The 27,186-nt window shown below is 31.4% G+C and overlaps 1 protein-coding gene across 1 annotated transcript; it reads left to right on the forward strand.

Moving 5' to 3' along the window:
- The first annotated feature begins 231 nt into the window (after positions 1-231).
- LOC124355847 (phosphomannomutase) lies at positions 232-25,309 on the forward strand. Its single transcript, XM_046807002.1, has 4 exons — positions 232-298; positions 15,826-15,989; positions 16,518-16,785; positions 24,743-25,309. Exons 1-4 carry the CDS (start codon positions 232-234, stop codon positions 24,955-24,957), a joined length of 714 nt encoding a protein of 237 aa, XP_046662958.1. The 3' UTR covers positions 24,958-25,309.
- Positions 25,310-27,186: the final 1,877 nt, after the last annotated feature.

Raw genomic sequence — 27,186 nt, forward strand, 5'->3', positions numbered from 1 at the left:
CCAAGATTCTTCATTGTGGAAAATAACCCATGAATATCAAATTATCAAAGTGATTTTTGAATTCTAATTCATTCGGGAAAAGGGAAGATGTTCTACTAATTTATAGGTGAATACCAGATTTTTTAGTCTACCAAGGAATTCAAATAGCAACAGCCTAACATTCGTACTCCTAATAACAACAGCCAATTCTGTTGTTTTCAACAAGCCTTTTATTAACCGATAAAGATAAAAATGATGCCCCCACCAACCGTATTGGGTCCCAATCCAAACGGTCAAGTCCACGCGGAAGCAATGCTCTGTATCAGGAGCCGTATCTAGAAAAGCACACGACGGTGGGCCAAGATGTGTTTTGCCGGGCTCGAAAATATCTTAAATCTTATTTTTTTATCGGTCGATGCATGAGAAAAAACAATTGCAAGTAGCCCAATTGAAGGGGGTTTCTCTGTACCATCACCGTCTTTCCTTCTTGATCGCGAGTTTTCAGAACATCCTAGTTGCATACAAAAAGGGAAACTATCCAGCTCATTAAAAATATTACAATTAAAACAATTACTATTAAAACAATAAATGTTAATATATTTTTCCACTTAAAAATAAAAAAAAACAACAGACCATGAAGTAATTGTATGTAAACTTTACCTGACAGTTTGTGACTATGTAAAACATTGAATTTCTTATTAAATAGATTTTGCCTGTTAAATAACTTTGTGAAAAAAAAACTAAGTGTTAGTTTAAAATAATGACACCGGTGAAGGAAATCTGAAACAAAAGTGAAAACCCCCGTAACATACATACATGATCTCCACTTTGGTAACATTGGCAGACATTAAAAGTTTTTTAAACAGTTTTGGGAAATTATTTTATCAATTTTACAACCCAACTGCTGTTCCTGATCATCTATACTAAAATAGGGAGCCAAAAACTAATTAGATTTTTAAAAGTATACACACAAACCTCTATCAATTTTACGAAAGTCCTCTGCCTATAAAAAGCTATTTTAAATAAAAAAACATATTGAAAATGTGTGATAACTTAGAAAAAAATATCTTTATAAGATTTTGATTCAGGAACGGGAACATATTCACGTATAGGAGACGCCTTTTCCTTGGTCTTCTTAACAGTACGCCTTTCACAGTACATACTCGCTTAGACTAAATGCAAAATTCCAAGTGCACCTTCGTGTTGCTGTCAGATGTCCATGTGATTTAAACGCTGTTTTTTTTCTAAATATTTATTTATCAGTGACATTATCGTTGCCATCACTGTTATCAATCAGATCAGTGTAAAGTATGTTCACTAACGCTCAGCAAAATCCCATGGAGTGACATCCATATCATCGAACTTAACGTTTTCTAATATAGACACGGTCCTTCAAGCAAAATTTCAAATTGATAGCTGAAATTCGTTTTCGAGATACCTTGTGGAAAGATATTACATAAATACAGGCAGATAGACAGACAGACACACACATCACAACATTTTGCACATCCTCGATTATAGATTTCGCTAACGCTCAGCCAAATAAAATGAAAACTTTTAAAAAGAACCACAAGAGTAACACGTGGAAGTCAAGTACGAGTAACGCCCTCACGTGTAAGGTGGGAGTATCCCAGCCACATTCAGACAACATATTGACCCTGATTAGACGTTAATATTGCACAGCTTCTAGCCACAACCCGGGGTTCTGCCCCGCCTTGCCCGGTAAAAACCGGGGTTTTCTTATCTTGATGAAGAGATTTAATATTCTTACTTATCAGTAATATTTTTTATAGAATTTAGTACCATTCAACAAACTTATATTTTATTTCAATGGATTATAAGAGCTGCAGTATGGAGAAATACGTGGTGAAAAGGAAAAAGTCCTTTTTTGGTCAAACAATTTTTATTTGGAAGTCAGACCGTAACTTGAGTAAATATGCAAGATTATTCACTTATATAAATCTTTTTATATTATTAGGTTTAATAAATATAATAACAGAGAGATTTGAAAACTTCATTTATGATTACAGATTAATAATGAGTTTGATCTAACTTGTAAACAAATCTTAAATGTAGTGTGTGAGCTAAGGCGATGATACTCAATTGAGATCTAGAACAAATATGCGTGAATCCTATTCCTATGAGATCTGGGGACTAAAGTTATTTAACCTAAATAATAAAAAATCTTACAATAGCTTATAGACACTACTGGGACTATAATAAATAATGTTATAATAGACTGCGATGTGCATTTTTATGGTTACTATATCGTCTTGTTATAAGACAGTATTAGAGTATGAATACTTAAATTATTGTGGTAATCAAAACGTATGAATAGTAGTAAAATCAAAATAGGCTGAGCTTTAGTGAGACCTAACGACTCGTGGGATGTAAATGGAAACATTTTATTTTTGTCTGTCTTCTATGGTTTGGTTCACACGATATCTCGAAAACGAACTGACCTGTAGACTTGAAATTATGGCATGATTATTCTTCATTGACATATGATGAAACACCAGTGATTTGTGAATGGACTGTGCATGACACATCATTGGATTTGGCTGAGAGCGTTAGCAATTATGTTAGTTTACGTTTTAGCAATAACCAATAATGGCAACGAGAAATTATTAATAATTAATAAAATTTGTGTAAACAACCCTCAATACGCCCATAAAAGATCCAATCATGTGACGTATTAACACATTTCCCTAACAATGCCAGAATTACTTAAAAACACAAATTTTATAGTGACTAGGGTTTGTGGGATATACATATTATAGAACAATTTTCTACTGATTTACTTCCGTAATGGAATTTAAGTGATTTAATTATTTATAACCATTAGTGAAAAAAGAAATCCATTCCAAAATTATGAATTTGTCAAAACCAATAATTTTTTCTACAATAATTACTTTTATAATTTATTATATTTTTGGTCTTTACGGTTTAGTTTTAAATTTTTATTCTATTTGTACACATATGTGTTTTTCTGTAAACAATGTCCAAACTCATGATGCCTTAACCGAGCGAAAGCGCTTTTAAAAAAAAATTTAACGTAGAAGTATATAAAAAAAAATGTCTTTTTCATTTTATATAGACAAGAATTTAAATTTAAACAATAAAAGATGGAATGTATCACGTTAGCAAGTGTCGAAACAGATTTTCACATGTAGAAGCCTTTAAGTTTTGCATTAAAATGTCATTTCACTAAGAAAGAGTCTATATATGTGTTTATTTTTGTATAACTTTCTCTTTGTTTTGTATTTGAGTCTTGTCATCACTATCTGTCCACAGGACATCTCGATAGTTAAAATCAGCCCACAGATTTTCATGCAACCAAAGTGAAACCTCTTACGACACGTGGAGTGGCGCACTCAATATCTAAGTCACTTGTGGAGAGTGGAAACATTTTCATTTCTGTTATGTCTGTTTTAGCACGATATCGTTGAAAAAAAAAATAACCTATAGACATGAAATCGTGCATGGAGCTTTATTTTTCCTAATGAGGAAGCTTCGAGATTTTGGTCAATGTCACTCCCTGGGATTTGTAGCGCTAACCCAATACCCAATACGGTCAAAACATTATTTTTATGGAGACGTGGAGTGTAGCCTATTTGGTTGTTATTTAACACTTATTCATGTGACAAAATGTAACAAAAAATGCCTCAAAAGTATGAATGTGATAACTTGTGGCCCAAGAGATACTTCTGAAAGATTTCATCCATAGACTTGATATTTGGCCCTGGCAACCACTTAATTTCTTCATAGACAAGAATTAGTTCTATATTGTTTCGTGTCCAACTATGTAATTTCACCTAGCATTCATGTCCCCTCATTTACGCTGACAAATATTTCTCTTGTTTGCTACGGAATTTTTAAAAATTTATTTTCCATATCTGTCGTTACTATCTGAAATGAGTTTATCTGACTTGAAATTTTTGCAATCAACCTCTACGAGACCCTGTGTCTCAAAACACATTATTAATAATGAATATAAAATAATAAGAAAGTACCATGTAATAATTAAAACTATATTATTAATTTAATTAGTTAAATAGTTAATTATAATTAATCAACTTCACAGCGTATATTTTTATTTACTCAAATAATTGGTTTCGTTTTAAATACAGTGTTGTGAACGTAAACTTCGTAATGTTTAGTATGTTATCAACAAAGTACTAGCAGACAGTTGCCAAAGCTTTCTCTCGTCAAGATGTGCTTTCGGCCCGATGTTCATGTTTGTAAGAACACGTTTCTATGCCGTCATAAAGGATTGGCAAAGTGGTTCCGAACTATTTAAACAACTGACATTTCTTACGAAGTACATGTGTGTGTAGTAGTTTTTGTGTTTGACGTTGGTTTGTTTAATTTATTTATTTGGTAACAATTCATTGAGGTTTGAAAACTTTCTTTTTGCGTGTTATTTGATATAAAAATGTAAAATATAGTTAATAGAAAATAATTGAATAAAATAGCAAACTAAGACATTTTTATTACGCTATGGGAAGTAGAGATTTAGTATAGTAAACCTTGTTGGCTGAGCGTATTAGCGAATCCTTTTACATGTTCATTTTCTGAACCTGTAATATCAGGTGTCAGTCCTGTCGTCACGATAATATATCATTTGGACAAATTGACCCGTGGGATTTGAATTTAATTCATAAAGCTTCATTTCCTACATAGGCAACGCTAAGATTAATGTTAGTGTCATTTGATTCTACGGGGTTTGGCTGGAAAAAAAGAAAAAAAGAAAAAAAAAGAAAAAAAGGTTTGGATGTTAAAATTTTTATATTTATCTTAAGAGTAACCACAATGAAAATAAAATGAAAAATTTTATACAATACAGAAAATTTCCCAAACCAAAACTATGTACAACCGCTATATAAAAATTTTAACATTATGAAATGTAAGCAAAAAAAAAAAAACCTTACCCTTTAACCACATATTATCTTTACTGGCGACTTGGTGTGTCTAATAATGTTATTAATTTGTATTAAATACAAATTTAAATGCATCTCGTTTGAGTAGGATATCAACGAGAATCTATTTCATCCTATAATCTTGTCAATTTGGTCATGTTTCATATCAAGGGAATAGAAGGTGGGTGTCCATCCATGTTATATTGGCTGAGCGCCATTGAACCCTTATCCACTCGGTATATACTAGACACACCTTTTTTCCTTATGTCTGCACCCAGTGTTTGGGTTTGTAAAATGTTTTTTCTGTAAAACTGTTTTGATCTGTATCATAAGAATCTAAAAATGACAACATTTATAGTCTTTCAAAGCTGCCATGCATCATTCTACAAAGCTTGTTTGGCGGTGGACACTTGGGGTTTTGTTGTAACTACTTAACTTGTGTTTATAGCTAACTTAATACAGTTTATAAAGTACTTGTTTTTACCAGCTGACTGGGATATGAGCGAACAAATAATAATTTTAGCATAACACAGGTTGAGCTCCCAGTTAGAAAAAATATCTAGCTTCCACGGAAAGTTGCAGAAAACCCCCTTAAGTTGAATGCTTAAGATTAATTTTTAATTACTTTCTTTCCATTTGAAGAAACGTTAATACAGTAATTATTGAATATATAGAAGGGTCGTGTCCGTAGAACGCTATGAGATCCCATGACATTTCCTTGTTATGGTTTAAGCAGTTATTATTTACTTAGTTATTATTTCTAAGTGTTGTACTGCATCGATTATTAAGCCAATTAATTATGCATTGGAAGGGGGTAACCTAATTAGTACTAATTAGAGATGCTACAATACTGGCACACAACATTTACCTATATAGAATTGTAAAACAATTTATACCGTATCGACCAATCCTATTTGACATTTTTGTCACATGTAACTTATGTATTGATGATGAATGGAATATAAAATCTCTTTTTTACATCTCACTCATACAACAGAAATAAAAATGAAGTTGAAAAAAACGACATGAAATAAATAGTACTGCAAATGCAAACGTAGGCCGCTATGGAATACTCGATTACGAGTGTTTAAATATTAATCAAAAAGTATTGTTAATTATAAAACAATTAAAAACGTAGGTGAAATAACGAGGAATAATATATTATTAGTTTATAATAATGTGACAACGTTTAATATAATTTGTTGAACAAACAGGGACCTTTTGGGTGGAGTCCAAAGCCAACCTGTGTTACCGTCCCAATGTTGCCGATGCGGAGTACACAAAACATTGTTACGGACTGGTTGTGTGACACTCAGTGTTACGGACATTCGGACACCTCAAATAAATGTGTAGTTCAATAAACCCAATTGTGAAATCGTGTGATCGCTGACCCTCTGTAACCTTTATGTGAGTGCTCTTGTCAAGCATCACGACCAATTATACTTGCCTGAATTATATTCAGTTCTTTGGGTTGTATTTTAAATGTAATTTAGTATTCAACGAGGTCATGAAATTTTTGTAAAAATATTTAATTGTTTTCGTGCCTTGATTTTAATATATTAATATCTACAATGTGTGTTACGTAGAATCCTAACTAGGTGAGACTTGATTTTATGTAACAAATTTCTCCCTTTCTAAGTATTATATAAATATGTGATTGCATTGTAATTTTAGCGAAGAGGTTTTATATAATCTTAACTAAAATGTTTTTACATATTTTTCGTGTATTTTAACATATCTCTTGTTATTAGTAAAAAGTAGTCCAAAGTGGTTTAATTGTGAGTTATATGTATTAAGTATCAGGTTTTATTTCTTTTCAGTAATCAGTTTTCCAGTTGATTCTCACCTCTTATTCTTTACACATTCCTTATAGTACGCTCACCATTGTGTATGTGTATAGCCGCCTTTACGTTCGAAATATATCGCTTAATTTCCTTTACGCAAAATAGAAGGAAGAGCTAAATGGCCTGGATTCGTGGTTTTGGTTATTTTAGTATATCTACGGGTTATATCAACTGTTCATATAGTTAAGTCAGATATAAAATTAAAAATAACATTATTTTTATACATAAAATCCTTTATTTAATACAATAAATAATTACTGCTAAGCAAATTGAGCAAATGAGCAAGCGACTGAAAATAGAAAAAATGCTTTTGTTTAGAATCATTTAAAACATTCTTGAAGTATCATATAGAAAAATACCACTTCATAACAATCAGCATTCTTAAAAATATTTTTTCAGCTCAAACCCTTGAATTGAAAAATGGTTATACTTTAATAAATGTTATATAGAATCATGGTTTAATTGGTTTTATGAAATACACTGAAATCTATGTTAATGGTCAATCCTGTACTGAAAATAATCTTAAAAAAAAATAATACCAATTATTTGTTGTCAATAAGAATTAAATATTCACTTTTTCGTATTAAAAAATATAAATTAGTAAAACAATGTTATTTAGTTGTGTGTAATAATAATTTAATTTAGTTTATAATTACATATCAAATAAATGAGAAAAAAGTTATATAGTCACTAAATAATGTATATTCAAATTCTAGTGTATGTATTTCTGTAAGTTGTTACTGTAATAGCTTATGATATTTACTATGAAAATTCAAATAGCTTCAAAGCAATTTATCTCCTGCCTTTTAATTAGTCATAATTTTATGGCATAAACTCCGATCAGTAGTATTCGGCAATAGCTTCCATAACTCGAGATACATACACTGCCATTCCTGAAATGGGAATCAGTTTTTATTTCATCAAATATATATTTTAGAAAAACCAAATAGTAATATAGTTAATAATTATGTTATATTCGATATAACAATTTAAATGACTTACTTGCGTTCTTTAAATATCAAGGTTGAAAAATAGGATGATTTGTTTAAATAGTAAAATTAATTTTTTTAAAAGGTGCCACAGATTTATTTTGGGAATGTTTGAAACTTATTAAAAGTAAATGTTGTATATCCTTAAAACAATAATTTTTGCTTAATGTGATGAAGAAGAAATTTATCTTTGGGACATCAATTAAACGCCCGATTGGTGCATGAAATGGGGTTATAATCTACAGGGGATATTGACATTTCATCAACATATATAATATATTTAAAGTCACAATCTGTATTTACAACAGCAGTTATAAAAGACCTAAAGTTAAAAATGTTTTTATAGTGCAGTAAAAAGTTAGTTTTGTTTAATACAGGGAGTCCAGAAAGTCCCGGTCGGGTTTAAATATATTTTTCAAAATATTTTAAATAGAAACTATAAAAACCTTTCCACACAAAGTTTCTGGAAACTAAAAATCTAATTTATCACATATTCAGTGATCCACTCTTCCTCAGGGGGGGGCCCGCTAGGATCAAAAAAAAAAAAACTTAAATGTAACAAGGTTGATATGCATATCAAATGAAAGGCTTTATTTGTAAGTAAAAGCCCCCAAAAAACCCCAAACCCCAAACGGATGACCGAGTCAAAAAAGACAGCCGTTCAAAAATGGCTAGAGTTTTTCAACCCCCAAAGGTTTAAAGTTAAAAAAAAATACTTATGACTCAAAAAAAGAATATTTTAACATCTTTTCTATCCCCTATTGGGTTTCTTAGGTTTGGGGATGTGGTGTTTTTACTTAATACTGGATTCACCCCTTTCCCCTTTAACTACATTTTTCAAGCCTAACCCCATTAAAGGTAAAAAAAGGGGCATGGGTGTTTCCAAATGATTAAAGGTGGCTAGGGAATTTTTTCAACTTTAAGGGCATTTGAGAAACCCCCTCATGGGCCAATTTTTTTTCCAATAATGAGTTTTGGCTTTTTCCAAAATGTAGTTGAAGGGAAGGTGAAAACCAGTATTAAGTGAACACCACAACTCCCCTAAAATAACCAAGTATAGCAGATGTTAAAATATTCATTCCCTTTTTGGGTCATAAGTATAAAAAATTTTTTTTAAAATTAACCTAATTTCAAACTCTACCATCCTTTTTAACGGCTGTCCCTTTTTGACCGGGCACTGTTGAGGTCGGGTTTGCGGCTCTGTACTCTACTAATAAAGACATTTTATTTGATATGCATATCAACCCTTTGCTTTCATTTAAGATTTTCTTCTTTACCCTAGCGGGGCCCCCCCCCTGAGGAAGTAAACGGGTCACTGAAATGTGGGTAAAATAGGGTTCCCCTTTTTTCCCCGCCCCTTGTGTAAGGTTTTTTTAGCTCTATTTTTTTAAAAATTTTAAAAAATAAATTTTAAACCCACCCCCGGGGCTTTTTTGGGCACCCTTTATAAATCGTAAAATTTTCTACTCACTTTGCTGAACCCGGGTACAACAATAAAACACTTTTGTCAAATAAATTTTAAATAGTACTCATAGGAAGCTCAAGTTTTTAAAGAAAAGTTTTTTTTTCTTTTTTTTTTTTGTGCAAATTGGGTTTTTGGGTTTAAAAAAGTACATTTTTTTAAAACCCTTTTTTAAAAATACTTTTAACAAATTAAAAATAAACCTTGAAATTCTCTTGAAATGTAAATAAGTGGGGAAAACCAAAAAAAAATTGTCTTTTTTTCAAAAAAAACCCGGAAATTTTCCCTTTTTTTTTTAAATATAAAAATAAAATTTTTAAAATTCCCTTTATCTAACCCCCGAAATTTCATTAAAAAATAAATTGTTTAAAATGTTAAAAATCAAACCCTATATAAATAGAAATAATTTGTAGTAAAATGTGGGTATTTAAATTTTTAAATTTAAAAAAAAACCCAAATTTTTAAACCCCAAAAAATTTATCAACCTCTTTAACCCCCATTAATGGGAAATTTGTAAACACTGCATCATCAAATATCTTTTTAATCCCGGGGTTTTACATCCCTTTCAAAAAAAATTTTGGGAAATACAAAAAAAGTTAAAAATATTTTTTTCGTTTTCATTTCGTTTGTGTTCTTTTTTAATGATGTATTAATTATACCCCCTTTTCTATAAAAAATAATTTAAATATTTATTTTATATTCAAAAATTTATTTTATGTATGAATTTTATAAAATTCTTTCCAAAATAAATTTAAAAAAACAAAAATAAACAAGTAAAGAATGAAAAGAGTGCCCAATAAAATTCACCAAAATAACAAAAACACAAATTTTACCAAAGGGGGGCGTTGAACAAATTATTTGAGTGTTTGAATATCCCGTAACACTGAGTGTCAACGGTCCTTTACAATTTTTAAAGTACCCTTCCCAAACGGTACGCTCCATATCCCTAAGGGATAGTTCCCCTCAAAAAGTCACCCAAAAAGGGGGCGTTGAACTAACATTATTTGAGTGTCCCCAATATCGAAAAAACTGAAGGGCAAAGGGCCTTTTCAATGTTAACGTACTTCGTATCGGTACGTCCCTTAAACCCCAAGGGAGTAGTTTTTTCCCAAAATGGGTTTTTTATAAAATTTTTAATTTTTTTTAGTATAGTACCCTACTGCAGTTCCGAATTAAAATAATGCCAAAAGGACTAATGGGTTGTATATGTGTAGGGAAAGAGTTTTGGAGAAAAAAAATACATTTGAAAGGTTAAAAAACCGATAATCTTTAAAAACCGGGTTTTTTATTTAAAAATTACATTAAATTAGTCTACAAAAAGGGTCTTCCAAAGGGATTACATAAATAAACAAATGTACCTTGATATTAGACAGTAAAAAAAAACTGTGGAAAAAACAAAATTTTGGGAGTGTTTTAAACCAAAACCTTTTTAATATTTTTGGGGTAAACCAAAAATATAAGAGTTTTAAATTTAAAATTTAAACCTTTTTTCGTCATCTATCACCCTTTACCTTAACCTTTGGGTTTTTATCTTTTTTTGTATATCAATAGCATTTTTTAAAAGGTCAAAAAAAACGTGTTGCTATATTGGCTATATTTACTTTAAATTTTTATTGATGCAGTATTAAAATCCCCTATTCAGTTCGTTTTCGAGATATCGTTTTGGACATACAGACAGAAATAATATTTTCCCATCCCTCCCAAATAGTAGTCCCAAAATTTAAAAACAAGTTTAGTCTGAAATTTTTTCATTTTTTTTTGGGTAATAAATTTTATTTGCGGGAATAAACTAACGTTTTTTCCCTTTTTAAATTTTTTAATTTTAAATGATTAAACTAATTTTTAAATAACGATAAAACACATTTTTATTTTTAAAAAAAAAAAAAAAGGGGTAAAAAAAAAGAACTAGGGAATTTTCCTACATAGTTCAATTTTCAAAATAAGTACTGTTTCAACATAACCCAATAACAAGTGCAAAATTTTCTAATACAAATTTTTTGTGCAAGGTCTCCCCCCCCAAAAACAAAGATTTTTAATATTCAGGCCCACTTTCCAAAAAAAACTACATTTTTAAGTTTAAATTGAATTAAAATTTTTCTAATTAATATAAGGTATTATCATTTTAAGTTTTTTTATTTTTTAAAATAAAAAAATAAACTTGCACAATCAAACTTTGATTGAACGAAAACCAATCTAGAATAATTTTACAGATACTTTTAAAGACGAAAAAAACAAGATAATACACGATGTCCTGTTATAAAACCCGGGGGCAATACAGGGGGCCCTCGACCCTGAATGTCACGAGGTCAGGATCACAAAGTCCAAAGGGGTTTGGGTTGGGGCCCACCCGGAAATGTCGTCCATCTGTAACAAAGTTTTTTTGAAGTTCGTATCCTCCGGGGGTCACAAATTGGGGGTTTAAAAGAAGCTGGCTTTTTACTAAAAGATCATGTCAACATAAATAATAAAGCATTATCTCTTTTTATTTACTGTGAATAGTTTTAAACAATCAAACCCATTAACAGTCACCCCCTGTTTTTTGATTATATAAATTATCATTCCTTTTCATTACATTGTGACAATCTAAATTTTTATTTTTTTTTCACATTTTTAGTGTTTTAAAAAACCCAAATTTTCCAAAACGTTTTTACATGTTTTTACTTTTAATAAAGTTTTCCCCGACAAAAGTCTTATACCAATACTAAATACTGACTTAGAAAACTTTCTAATAAAAGTAATGATAAAAATAACATTAAAAAAAAACGATTGTAACCAAAAAAACAATTTGAATAACCCAAAAGTATAAAAAGAAAAACTAGCAAATAAAAATAATAACAGCTAAATTAGTAAAAAATAAAAAAAAATGGGGTAAAATTCGTAACAGCCCAAAGGGAAGAAGGGAAAAACGGTATTTGCCCAACCTAACAACCCAAAAAGAATAAAAAAAAATGATGAAAAAAATTTTTTAAAAATTAATATTTAAACCCCCACCCTTACAAAGATCCCAAAAATAAAAATTTTCACAAAAATGTAAAAAACAACACTGGGTGGGCGAATCAAAACAGCGGTGGAAAAGCATATTTGGCCCTTTTTCAAACGATGTTTTATCTAATCAAAACACTGGGGAGGCCCCGTATACCTTTTTACTTTTGGGTTTTATAACTTTATTTTAAGATATCATTTTTGCAATGCTTAAAAACAGGTAAAAATCTAGTTGTTGATTATTTTAATTTTGTGGGTTAAATTAAATTTTGGGGTTTAAAGGTTTTTTAAATTAAAATCCGCATGAGGATAATCCCCTTTTCAAAGAAAAACTATCTAAATTAAAAGTGGGTAAACATTTCTTTTAGTATTAAAAAAAACAAAACTAGACGCGTGGGTTTTATTGTTTGTCAAGGACCCCCTTCACTTCATATTAAACAATGGGGGTCCACTGTGCATTCAGCTCGTTTTGCCGGGTGTTTTCCCCTTTTTCGCGCTTAGCTTTGATATTGTTTTAAAATTTCCCCATCCCTTTAAAAAATTCAAACCATACAGCGTAAAACCATTGTTTTTCCCACAAAATTTGTTTTGCACAATACTGGTTCAAAGTTGTTACTTTATCCCAAATCAACCCGGGCTCATACAACTCCCGTTCTCCAAGAAATAATTCAAAAAATAATTCCGTGATTTGAACCACCCCCCCCCCCCCCCTCAGCAATTTTAGTATTTAAGTAATTAACGTTATAAAAGTTACAATAATACTTAATTTTTAAAATTTTAAAACCCACCCATGGGTTTTCTTTGTTGGCTTATTGTGAAATCAATCTTCAAAGCTTTTTTTTGGCTTTTTCCCTTTTTGGTTTAATTTTAAAAAGTCGTTTTAAACAAAGCCCAAAACTTGTTTGCTTCAGTGGTGAAAGAAAAAATTCCCTTTTTTCATATTAAAAGTTACACCCAAAACCGCTGAGTCTTTCAAAAGAGAACTACCGGAAATTTAAACTACTTGGGGAGGGTTTAATTTTTCTCATAAGGCAATTTCCAGCCATCAAAGGAAAGTAAGAATAACGGGATCAGCAAGAACTGTTTATACGGCCCGATTTTACCACTAACCACATAATTAAAATATTTTTGGTTTTCTAAAAACTCCTTTTTTCCCTGAAGTTTAAAATTTTTTATAAGGGGGAATATTGCCCCTAATAACAATATTTAGAGGGCATTATGTTGATAACAAATACGAGTAAATGTAAAAGTATTTAAATTTTTCAACACTGAAAACCTTTTTTAAAACGATACTAACCCCCATAAAATAAGGGAAATTTTTTTTATTATCAAAATAAAAACCCCAAAGAAACGTAGCACAAAAATGAAATATTCCTCTTTTTTTTTTATTTAAGGTTTTCCCAAATTATATATTTTCCGAAATATTTTTTTTTAAATATGGAAACTACAATCCATATAAAAAAACCCCCCAATGAATCAGAGTGTTAATGTCAATTTTGTCTTCTGATAAACCCTTTTAACAAAAATGTGGGGATAAGATGAAAGGTTTTTTATCCCATTTGCGTAAGCGTTGGGTTTTGCAATTTTCAAATAGTCGTAGTAACTAATATGTGGGAAAGGTTTTACACCAAAGGTTTTTCAACCCCCCCAATATAATTTTGAAGGTTAGATTTATCCACTCGGCCCCTATCAATTGAAAACAATGGGGCCCAATGACCCCTGATTTTGTAAAGGGGGTTTAGACTACAGAGAAGTCGATAAGGGAAAAGTTTGTAAACCACTGTATACGGCTTGAAGTAGTAATTTTATGAACTTTTATAATGAATTTAGTTTGGGTTTTTTTCCCCCACGAAATCTAACCAGGGCCCCAAAAACAATTTTTTTTAAAAATAACAAATTCGTTTTTTAAAAAACCGCGGCCCCCCTTCAGATAACAAAAAATTTACTGTGGATTTTTTTGTCTACATAAAATAAAAGGGTGGCCAAAATTTTTAGACTAAACTGTTTTTTTTGGGGAAAAATTTTTTTTTTAAATCGTTTTTAAATAACTGTGTACATCAAATTTTTATAACTAATAATTGTGTGTATAAACCCCCTTTTTCTTTATCAAATTTCAAAACTCCCTTTTGGGATGCCCCTGGACCAATTTTTTAAAAGTTCCTTTGATTTCTTCAAGTGGGAACCACACTTTTAAATTTAAATTAAAAAAATTCCCCAAGCCCCTTTACGTGTGGGCCCCCTTCTTCTTTTCTTCTTTTCTTGACAATTTTACCACAAATTATCATCTGGATTCAAAGTCAGGGGTTTACCTGGTCAAGGGAAACACACTGGTCCCGATTCACTGAAAATCTTGTTACGTCTTGGCTTTATTGGGAAAGGATCACCATCATTCTTTAAAAAAAAACCCCCCCCATTTGGGAAAACCCAAACTTTTTGTCTTTTGGGAATTTGTCTCCTTTGCAAACACATAGATATTTTATGACTTAATTTTTTTTCCCAAAAACTCTGTTTTTCCAATGGGCAAGCCTTCCCCCTCTAAACGCTTCTTTTTTCCATTTTTGGGGGGAAACGTGATCTTCGGGTTTTTCCTTTGTCCTGGCGTTAAGGGCCTTCGTGTTTAACAATTTTTTCTCATACTTTAGGTGAAATATTGGGGGCCAACTTTTTTATTTGTCCCCCATTTGGTTTTTTGGGAAGTCTCCTGTTTGTTGAAAAAATATTCCCTTTTGTTTCCTGACCAAAAACCCATCATTCCTTTTGGGCTTGCGGCCACAAATTTTTCCCAAATCGATGTTTTTCGATTACTTAGGTTTTGGGCACAGGTTCACTTGATCCCCCCACCCCCCCCCCCCCCCACCCCCCCCCCCCCCCACCCCCCCCCCCCCCCACCCCCCCCCCCCCCCACCCCCCCCCCCCCCCACCCCCCCCCCCCCAAAGGACTGAGTGGACAATCTATTGTTTACTTTTAAAGTACCTCATATTCTTCCATAATTTTACCAATGTATATTGTATTGTAGAATATATATGTAATGTCTAATGTCATTCCAATAATATTTCATACAATGTAACTTGTTTTTGATAAGCTTAAGATATTGGGACGGCTGTTGTGTCTTCTTTTGTTGTTTTTGTTCACTTGTCTCCCTAATTGATAGGCATTTTTGTTCACCCTTGTTTCTTAGTTGGCAAAAACTGCTATCCTTACTTTGAGTTTGCTTTATAATGTTAAGTTACTTTGTATAATGTCATAGTGCAAGTAGTAAGTGTGTTAGTAGAGAAAACATTGCAGATCATGGTTGTTAAGTATAATATTGTGAATTATTGCACATTTTGTTACAAATTCACTCAATTATTGTTTTATTATGTAGTAGATAATATTGTTATTACAATGTTTGTTTTTCAGACACAATGTGACAAAAACTAGTAAATATATAAATACAAATTTATTAGTCTAAGATCCCGCTGTATACACGGACCTCTCATTATTTTACCGGATGAAATAATTTTTTTTATTTTAAAATTAATAAATAATCACAAACCCGGTCAGTAGCCATATCATATCCTATATCCTATATCATATCATATATTAAAAATTATTTAATTAAAATTTTTACGTGGACACCATCATTATTTTCCATTTTAAACTACTGCAGTAATAATAAGTAAATACTTAAACTTTTATGTAATATATTATTTTTATGTATGCGTGAGTTTTGCTGAACTTTATGCTTTTGTTTTAGTCATAGACAAGTTTGATTATGTCTTCTCTGAAAATGGTCTGGTTGCAAAGACAAAAGGAATGGAAATTGAAAGAACTGTAAGTGTAATTATGTTTTAATAATGTTTAAATTGTTATAACTGTAATAAAGATTCATAGCTGAACTAATTGCATGATTATTAACCATGGTTGTAGTCTTTGAGCTCTGGGAAATATACATAAAACTAGATTACTTACATACCATTATTACATATCAAATATTCCTTGTATTTAGTAATTGAACCTGTGCCATCAGTGGCTCAACCCCATTCTTAACCAACTCTTCCCATCATCCACCAGCCAGCCCCGTACAGTAACAAATGCTTAACTAGAAAAGGTTCAATTATACATATTTTATGATTTCCAATTTAAACCAATTAAATTATCTATTTCCAATGTATTAAGCTATCATGATTAACCTGCAAAGTGATCCACTGCCTGTAAACTAAGATCTTGCTTAATTTCCAGGCCTACATTCAAAAATAATTTTAATTTTATAAATATTTTTCTTTTGTAAACAATTTCCTCAGAAATTGGTGCTGTACGTTACTTTTGGTTTGGTATTGATTCAATGTTATGTACTTTCAGTCGATTTTGAGCTACATGGGTGAAGAAAAACTGCAAACTTTCATCAATTTCGCTTTAAAATGTCTCTCAGAATTAAGACTGCCTGCTAAGAGAGGAACATTTATTGAGTTCAGGACGGGGCTGATAAATGTGTGTCCTGTGGGTCGGTCTTGTAGCCAGCAGGAGCGAGATGAGTTTGGGGAATACGATAAAGTTCATAAGATAAGAGAGAGTCTAGTCCAGAAATTCAAAAACCAGTTTCCTGACTTTGGCCTGAACTATGTCATTGGTAAGTTTGACTTTCAAAGAATCAACAGTCATAAATAATATGGTTTATTATTATACATTTAGCCTTGTGTATATGTTAACCAGAAACGTAAAATTAGGAGTCTCTGTCTGGTATTTTAAAGTTATTTTATATTTCACATTTTCTATGTAATTACATCAAAGTTTTGTTGTTCTACAACAGATCTTTGCTGTTTGGAGTTCTCTTATGGGCATATTCTGTTTCTCTTATTCATCACTCAATTGTCTACAATTTAACATACAAGCCCAGATGGCGTTATGAACATGATAACACATCCAGTTACAATGACAATATATTATATGTCACATGCATGTTTGTTAATACTGCAAAATCTTGACTATTTAATATAATATTTATATTTTAAACAAGTAATGTCTAGTGAAAGAATAGTAGGGATTGAGGCAATTGCAATCTTTTTTACCATATGTATAAAAAAGATTGCAAATGCCTCAATCCCTACTATATATACTGGTATATAAAGCAATGGAAATGTCCAAAATCTTATAATCCTTTCAAATCATCCATCATCAATAACAAGCTTAATGTATAGTAATTTATCAGTAGTTGCTTTTTTTACAAGTTACTTAACGATTTGACCAACCATGACAAAAGTGAGTATATATGTAAATTACTGTAAAGTTACTTACCAGTGCATGTTTTCATTGATAAGTTGCTGTGTAATATGGAATTGTATGTAATAATGTGTTGAGTAACTAATGAATTTTCATAATGTGGTATGAAGATGATAATATAATGATGTATTCTTTTATTTATTTTTTTACAACTTCAGATCACACGAGATTATTAAGACTGACTAACCATGCTACCAGTAATGTGGAAAGTTGAATGTACATTAAAATTAAATTTAGAGTTATATTATAAAACAATTCCAGCAAATTACAAAATTACAGATTTTATGAGCTCAGTTCATATTATACAACTTAATACAATTTGCTACATGTCACTCTCTGGGTGTCTGCCAAATTAAAATGTAGTTAGAGCTTGTAACAACAATAAACATCACAGAATAGAACAATAATAACATAAAAAAAATCCGCTAACAAAAACAATACTACTACAAAACAGGATTTTTCCGGACATTTGCCGTCGTTCAGTGAAACAATAAATCAGTAACACTACGTTTCGAGAAAAAGTTGAATCGGATCTCAGAAACAATGGATACCCTCAATTAGTAATAAATAAGTGCAAAAGAACCAGAAGAATCATTCCTGAGTCAGAAAAACAGAATTGTGATAAATTTGCGTTTATGTCAATCCCTTATGTGCCGGGATTATCGGAGAAAATTAGAAGAGTAGGTAGAAAGTACAACATTAGAACCGCGTTTAAAACACACAACACTCTTAGACAAAGTCTCGTAAAAACAAAACCAAAAAATGGCACACAGGATTCCAAAAACTGTGTTTACAGTATAAAATGTAGTTGCAATAGGGAAATACATAGGCGAGACAAAAAGACCACTAAACGTAAGGATAAAAGAGCACAAAGAAAACACGAGAAAGGGTCTAACAGAAAAGTCAAAAATTGCACACCATTGTTGGTCCGAAGACCATCATATGAATTGGGATGATGCCAACATAATACATCGGGAACCACATTTCTTCAAAAGGAAATTAATTGAGGCAACATACATTAAATTGGCAGACCAACCTATCAGTCAACCATCAGTCGAGATTAGGCCGCTTTGGTTGCCAATTCTAAAAAATGAACTAAAGAGAAAACCAAAAGTATCAAACGGATCAGATATTTGTAATAAACCAATGCGGTCACAATATGGTTTTAAGAAGTTCATCTCGCATGAACCAATAATAACGAAAGGGCCCATTCCTGTCCCCCTTCCTTTTTATTTCCGCCATCTTGTTTTAGTCTGCCGTCACGATTACCATTGGTTAGTCCCTTTGGTTAGTCGTAGGTGGTTAGTAGACGAATGAAGACGCATTGTGACCTGTATTCCGTAGTTCAGTTTTAATGATTAGTGTTCTGTATAGTTGTTTATTAAGTGCATGTTTATAGAATTAGTGAAGTTGACAAACAACATGTAGGTTGTGATTCCTGACTTAGGCGTGCCACAACGCTTTGGTAAGATTTGTTTATTTTAACCTAGTTTGTAATATTATGTATTAGGTTAGTTCTTTACCTGAAGAAGAGATCAGATTGCAGATCTCGAAACGTAGTGTTACTGATTTATTGTTTCACTGAACAATGGCAAATGTCCGGAAAAATCCTGTATCCTTCACAATCCTTCCATCGTCAAAAATAACCTTCAAACAAAGAACTACAAAACAGCAAAAATACAATCAAGCAAATATCAAAAGACCAATATGAGAAAAATTACATTTTTTTTACTTCGCAGTTCTATAGGACAGAAAACATACCAGAGCACATTATTTTTAAAAATCTGTATTTTGCTTTTCAAAAATAATTTTTTCAGTCTGGTCAGGAATAATTTAAAATTATTAATGTGTTTAATTTCCGTTGGTAGACCATTTACAAACTTTGGCCCAAAATAGAGGAAACACTGTCTAAAATATTCTTTACTGACTCTGGGAACTCTAAATCATTTACAACTTACGTTTCTTGTGCCATGCATTAAGGAGTGTATTTCAATCATTTCCGCTTCTCAAATAAAATAATTTAAGAACCTTGAAAACATAAAGATGTTGTATAGGCAAATTTTTGAATTGGTAATATAATTGAAACAAACTTTTCCTTTTTTATATAATATTATAGGTATTACTTAATTTTTAAGTACTCTTGGCTTATCTGTATTATTTAATTGTTAAATACTCTTAGCTTATCTATTAACACTATATGCACCCCCCTCACTCCAACAAATTAATCCGTACTGCAATCTTAAAAAGTTCTTAACTTAGGTCTCAGTTTTCAAAGAAGGTTCAAATTATGCTCGCTCAAATTTAATTTTTCATCGATAAATAAGCAGATATTGAAATTCAAAATTCCTATTGCCAAAATTGATGTTATTGTCTTTTTACGTCAATTTCCATTATATTATAGCTACACCAGTTCTGTAATAAATGTAAATCATAGTTGATTGTGCATTATCGTTTGAATAGAAAAGTGTGATGTCATCTGCAAACACATTAGCTAGTCGCAATAGCAAAGGAATTTATCAAATGGAACAGAAAAGGAGCCGTGTCTAGTTGAACGTTTTCAAACATATTATTGTAGATATAACTTTTAATTCTGTTGTAGAATAAAGGATGAATATCGAAAATACCGAGATAGATGTGGTCTGTTGCTAATCACAGATGTTGTTTGATCTTGAACAACAAGGTCATAGATACTGACACAATGTACATATTTATTTATTCTGTTTATTTATACCTTAATCTATTTTTTTCCGTTATACTGTTTCATTTTTCCTTATTCACAGTTAATCCCAATGGATTCACTGGAGCAGCCCGCACCAAAATAGTCTTAAATAGACATTTAATGCGGTCTTGTCATATCGCTGCTGACACCAACTGTTTCCACTCTGATATAAATCTATGGCCATTAAGCCGCGTTTACACTGGAAACAAAACATGTTTATAAACAGTTTTTCAGAACAATGTTCCTCAAATCGAAGAATAACTACTTGGAACAATGTTTATAAACAATGTTTCAGAACAGAAATTCGGTGTTTCTTCACATGTTTCTTGTTTCCCGTAGAAAGCGGTAAGATCAAAGGGTGTTTATAAACATTGTGGAATGTTTCGGAAACACAAGACGTTTAGATATAGGAACATTGTTGAGAAACGTAAAACATCAGGTCTACCAATAATTTTTTATGGGTTTTGTTGGTAGAACAAGTTGTCAGTATGTTTTGTTTCAATGGAATAAAAACAATGGTTTCATACAAAGTCAAGAATTCCAAAAATGTGTAGCTTCTATCGACTTGTCATGAAAAGCCATCAATTGAAAAGGACTCTAAAAAACCTCTAATCATTGAGACATACAACGCAACCAAAGGTGCAGTTGATACTTTGGATCAAATGTGCCATCAAATGACGTGCATCCGAAAGACGAGGCGGTGGCCATCATGTGTATTTTTTGACATGATAAATATCATGCTAGTAAATTCCTATGTTATTTACACTAGTAACATGGTGAAAATGGGCCCGAAACCGCTTTCAAGGAGATACTTTGCAATGCAAATCCAATATGATCTCATCACACCATGGCTTCAGCACCGTATGAATTACTCAAACTTGTCAAGAAAACTCCGCCAATCAATTGCTGAAATAATTAAGGCACCTGTTCAAACAAACAAAGTTAATGTCTCTCAACACCCCCGTTGAACAATTTGTGGAATATGTCCATCAGCAAAACGGAGGATGACGTCAATCTTTTGCTGCCGATGTGCCAAGCCAATCTGTGCCGAGCATCGCGGAAGATGCTGTGTCCATTGTATAGATGAGATTTAACTATAGACTTAGTTTTAAAAAGGTTTACTAAGCTGTATTATAAGTGTTTATACGCAATTAAATGGCATTTTTGTCAAATAAAATGTATTTGTACATTTTTTGAATCGTGTCGTAATTTTTACGATTCGTTAGCTTTAACGTAACTTTTTGAACAGCTCTCTAGGGTCTTTGAATAGGTCACTTCCACTATAAACACCTTGTGACGCAAGTGAAGGCCTTACCCAGAACCTCCTGGGTTCTCTGTCACATAACAAAACACAGGTAGCGGCAGCTAGAAGAAGAACATCCTCCTCGTCAGACGACATCTTCAAGAGTGGCTGTCCTAAAATGTTTAGGAACATTGTGTGCAAAATATTTCATGATAGTAGCAAAATATAAACAAAGTTCCAGGAACATTGTTTCTGGAACGAAAGTTCCAAAAACAATGTTTATAAACATGTTTTGTTTCCAGTGTAAACGCGGCTTTACAGTCGGTTTGATTTTCATCTTGTCTGCAAAATATATGAATGAAATCCAACAGTAATGAATGTTTATTTACGGTAACAGCTGATGATGTTTGTTTATTATAACATATGAGACTGATCAGTAACTTCATACACATAACACTGGCAACAGTGTTGGCCACAGGATATGAGGCTAAATTAAATATACTGTCAGACTATTTTGATGTGGCTGCTGTAGTGATTTTACTAGTATTTTAAAAATATTTTAAACTTATTTAGTCTTAGATAATTACTTTATTATTTTAAATGTAAACCAATTGCTATAGTTTAGTCCTTACATGTAGTATTATTTATTGTTGTTTTTATTTATTTATTTAATTGCAGGGTGAACAACTTTTTACAATAATTAACATAAACAGTATAATTAATAAACTCAACTCAGGAGGTACAGGAAAATACCCCTATGCAGACATAATAGTTTCATACTATAATGTACTACATATATCATTCTCTATGTCTATGTTGGTGTCACCAATAAATATCAGATCATTGTACAAACAAAACGGGATCAATATTGTTTCAAGTTCAACTAATATAGTATTTATCGGATAGACTACGCAAACAAATATAAATACAATAAGAATAAATTTTTATATAGACCTAAGACTATAATTATTTGGTAAGAAAGAAAAAGCTAGGATCGTTTCAGTCCGATCTCTTTTAAGTTTACAATTGCTAAGAAAATGTGAAAAAATGTATTCTTACCTTTATGAAAACGATTTTACTATTGAATATACTAGACTTAATTTCTTAAGACATTTCTTATGTTAAAGACTATTTCTTATCACTGTAATGTTCTTGTCACGCTTTCTTTTCCTAACCAACACACGGCCACCCTGACATGTAATCTAGTCTTTTTCTTGGTGTCTGTAAGTAGGGCTCGATAGAATGGACACAAGTTCTCGTTAAAGAAGACTCCCTGTATTCTCTCCCTTCTTTCAGCCTTCAACCAAACATCTCTCACTTCATCTTAGGCTTACCGTTCTTTCTGGCCTGCAGCCAGTGTACACAATGTATTATGTTCTTATCATAGGGCACTTTGATAGAGTCACCCACTTTTGCACACAGTTTCCTCAATGTCTTATGTTTTCTTTTCTCTATTACATCCAAGTCCGTGGATCTCCAAATTAAATCGTCGCCCATACTGATCCATTTCTGCAATCTCTGTTTCAAAGCTTCTCACTTATGGGGCTGGAAAAATTTCATTTCAATCTGTCTCTTCACACGATATTTTGAAAACAACTGACCTATATGTACACTTGAAAATGTACATAAAGCTTCATTTATATAATAGCAACACTGAGTTCGATAATGGTACATGTTACTCCATTGGATTTGGCTGAGCATTTGGAAATATTTAATAAACAAAAATATGAATTTTCTGATAATATTGATGAAAGAAAAGCCACAATTATCTAATAATTTTATTTTTATTGGATAATTGTGACTTTTCTTTCATAAATTATTACAAAATAGTGTATCCCAATAAGAAGAGCTCCTCCTTCAACAAAAAATATGAATGTTTCATGTGGCAAAATATCTCAATAAAAATCATTTGCTATATTTAAATGTTGTATCAAACCTCATTTCTACATGAACAAAAACAATTTCTATTATGGTGTACTGTATGTGATAAGCTGAGCACCATTTAAGCCTATCGCATACAGTGTAGGTTGACACAATTTCTTTTTGTCTGCCGGGGAGATGTAAAAATTTCTTTTCTGTATGTCTGTCTATCTGACCACAGGACATCTTGAGAATGAAATGAACTATATAGGCTTGAAATTTTTTATGCAACCTTAGTGAAGCTTGTTAGATGAATCGTGGTATTCTACCTTGTGTATTTATTTTGAATAATCATTCATATATTATAGTGTGAATACAGCATTTGCAATTTTGCTCTATGCCACATGAGACTAAATAACTTTCACCAGGCAAAACATTTAAACCATAATTGTTTTATTTAAATTTGAGTTCCCCCCCCCCAAAAAAAATTAACAAAATTAAAATGAGAAAATAGAAAAATTAGTTTGTGTATTCTTTTAAATCAAATTAAAGTTCTAGTCCAAAATAAATTCAAATTTTCCAGCAAAATTTCAATAAATGTGCTGTACTAGTATGTAGACTTTTCATATAGTCTACATACTAGTACAGTACATTAATTAATTAAATTATATCTACTACTATTATTATTATTATTAGTATTATATACTCTTTAATATAACTCTTTTCTTGATCAAACAAAAACCATAAATAAGTATCTTCTACAAGTCGAGCAAAATTAAATAAGTCCAAATCTAATTATAAAGTTCACTAAAATATTTGCTGTATGACAATTTTATTCAAATATTCAATTGTAAAAATTTCAGTAGAAGAATATTAAAATGTAATATAGATGTATGATGCTTTGTTCTTCTAGCATTCAACTCGTTCAATCAAGTATTTTATTATTAAAATCTTCAGTAATAAAATTCTTCAATATTGAATAAAAAAATACAATTTCTCTGAAGAAATCACTTTAACATTTCAAATACATGTTTTGAAAACATTGTACATACACTTTACCAGAAAAACTTGGTAGCATCGGCAGTCCTAGGAATAATATCCTACTCTCCTCCCCCTTCACACAAGACTCAACAGCTTTATTGGTTTCTCCTGACCAGTGAAACTTGTTTGAAACTGTAAAATCTAAGGCTCTTACCTAAGGCGTTGACTGTGACAGATGCCGCTCTAGTATCATCGTTAAAGAGACCTTAGTATAGAGCTGCTGTAAAAGGTGTTAAAAGAATGAATTGGAACAGCTAATCTTGTTCCACAATAAGTGACTTTAACCACTTCATAGTAGAAATCACAGAATTGCATTTTTACATTCTCACTTATATTTTTATAAAAAATTAGCTTTTATATCTTTATTATTATTAATAAATGGCACATATGTGTACAATTTATAGTGTATTAATATTTTTTTAAATTATTTTGTTGGCTGTCCAGGAGGCCAGATCAGTATTGATGTCTTTCCTCAAGGATGGGACAAAACCTATTGTCTGAAATTCATCAACGGGTTTGATGAAATTCACTTCTTTGGAGATAAAACCCAACCGGGTGGTAATGACTATGAGCTTTTCATCGACTCCAGGACCAAGGGATATACCGTTTCTGGACCAGATGACACTAAGAGACAACTTGAAAAATTGTTTGGATTATGATGATAGAAGCAAGAATATTAATCCAATCAAAAACGTATTAATTATAACATTTTGTTGATGACAATGTAAGTGATATCAGAGAGGTCAATAATAAATTATCTGAAGATTGGTCTATCTAATTAAAAATATACTATTTTGCATGAGATTGCATTTGCATCTTTGAACGTTAGACTTAATTAATTATGATTTATTTCAGTAAATGTTCAGTAGACCTTATGAATTCTATAAAATACATTGTACATGTCAAATTGTAGGTAATTGTTAAACAAGTCTGCATTGTATTAAAATGTGAAAACAAATGTATGAATGTATATAATAATATAATAAAGGGAATTGTCTCTATATTAACATATATTGTTCAGATTTTTTCCCTATTTCTTACAAAACACAGTAAATACATAGTATATCCAAAATGACACAGATGTCCACAAAGACATGCCACACGTTTAAATAATTTTATTTATTAAGTATATATAGCATAAGAATGAGATTAATATAAAATTAAAAAGAAAAGTACTTTAAACAGTTTTATGCCAATTTATCTGAGCTTGTCATGAGCACCATGAAACAAACCCTGCAGACATCCAAGCAAACTTTGATCTCATCTCCTTTTTCATCAGGACTTCTGAAGTAATTGTTTTTAACATTAGTAATATTTTATTACGCATTTCAGTTATTATATTAAATTTAAAATCTTCACAAAAGTTTTCAAAGTGACCTTCAAAAGTATATATTTGTTTTATTTATTGTAATACTAAAACAGCAAATCTTTACCTAAGAATAGTATTTTTATATAAGAATCATGTCATAAGTCATATATTTGGCCATTAAATACATATTTGTACAATAGGCTACGTCATACAGATACATACAAATAAAAGCAATTAACATATACAGATAAAACTACCTACAGACTAACTTTGGAAGACTAGACTAGATTATATCACTTTTAAAGGACTCGTCAATTTTGTAAAAAGGATTGTTCAACAGCCAATTGTATAAAATATTCCTAAAACTATTGAAGCTACTATAATGAGCAGAAATGTGCAGTCTATTAAATAGCCTTATGCTAACAATTTCATAAGAGAATTTAGTTTTACTTAACCTAGCAAAAGGTACATGAATTTGGTGATAATTTCTAGTAGCATAAGAGTGAACATGCTCATTGAGGACATAATTTTATTAACATTATTTTTTGCAAAAAGTAGACAAGATAAAATGTATAGATTTACAACAGTGAGTATTTTACTGCAAATAAAGAAGGGTCTACAGTGCTCAAGACAATGGGCGTTGTTGAGAATTCTGACTGCTTTCTTTTGAATAATCAATACTTCATTTATACTGCTACAGTTACCCCATAATAATAGACCATATGTAATTATTACACCTTGAAAAAGGGCAAAGTAAACCATTCTAAGATAGTGTTTGTCTACACAGTGCCTCAAATGGTACAAGAGATATATGACCCTGCTCAATCTTTTACATACATTATTTATATGAGAATGCCAGGTCAACTTTGAATCCAGATTGATAAGTCAAAGTCAAAGTCAAATCATTTATTGCCACAAACAATACAAGGATTGCACAGGCAGAGGTCAAATTAAAGTAAAATTATCTAAATTACTAAATTTAACATTACATACAGAACCAAAACATAACATACTAAAACTAGTCTTTCTTCTCAAGTAAGTAATCCTGGACACTGTAATATTCCTTTTGAATTAAAAATTCTTTCAATTGGCTTTTGAATTTGTTGGGCTCCTTAACATTCTTTAGATACTGTGGTAGAGAATTAAACAATGATATGCAGGAGGAATATGTTTTATTTCTGAAAAAAGTGGTGCTATGGCGAGGTAGGGTTATGTTATTGTTGTGACGGAGTTGGTATCTATGAGTATGTGTAATATGAGAAGTAAATAAACCAAAATTCTTGATTAGAAATGTCAGGCTGTTGAGGATGTATATTGATGGAAAAGTGAGTATGCCTTTCCCTCGAAATAGCGATCTGCATGACTGATTTCCGGCCAAGTGAAAAACTATCCGAACAGCTCTCTTCTGCAACCTGAAAACATACTGCGTCTTGGTGCTTTCATGGCCCCAAATTGGTACTGCATAAGATAAATAAGGGTAAAAACAACCATGATAAGCCAACAAGAGGATGTCAGCACTTTTGAAACAGGCAAGTCGAGACAATAAAAAAATACTGCTACTTAGCTTACCTGTAACTTT

This window comes from Homalodisca vitripennis, chromosome 2 (genome assembly GCF_021130785.1).
Source record: "Homalodisca vitripennis isolate AUS2020 chromosome 2, UT_GWSS_2.1, whole genome shotgun sequence".
Classification (NCBI taxonomy): Eukaryota; Metazoa; Arthropoda; class Insecta; order Hemiptera; family Cicadellidae; genus Homalodisca; species Homalodisca vitripennis.

Bases quoted from the DNA above. Each gene is read 5' to 3' on its own strand.
- LOC124355847 (XM_046807002.1), top strand. From the start codon at position 232: ATGATGCCCCCACCAACCGTATTGGGTCCCAATCCAAACGGTCAAGTC. The intron at 299-15,825 runs GTATCAGGAGCC...AAACTACTGCAG, and splicing joins CCACGCGGAAGCAATGCTCT to TAATAATAAGTAAATACTTA. The intron at 15,990-16,517 runs GTAAGTGTAATT...ATGTACTTTCAG, and splicing joins GAATGGAAATTGAAAGAACT to TCGATTTTGAGCTACATGGG.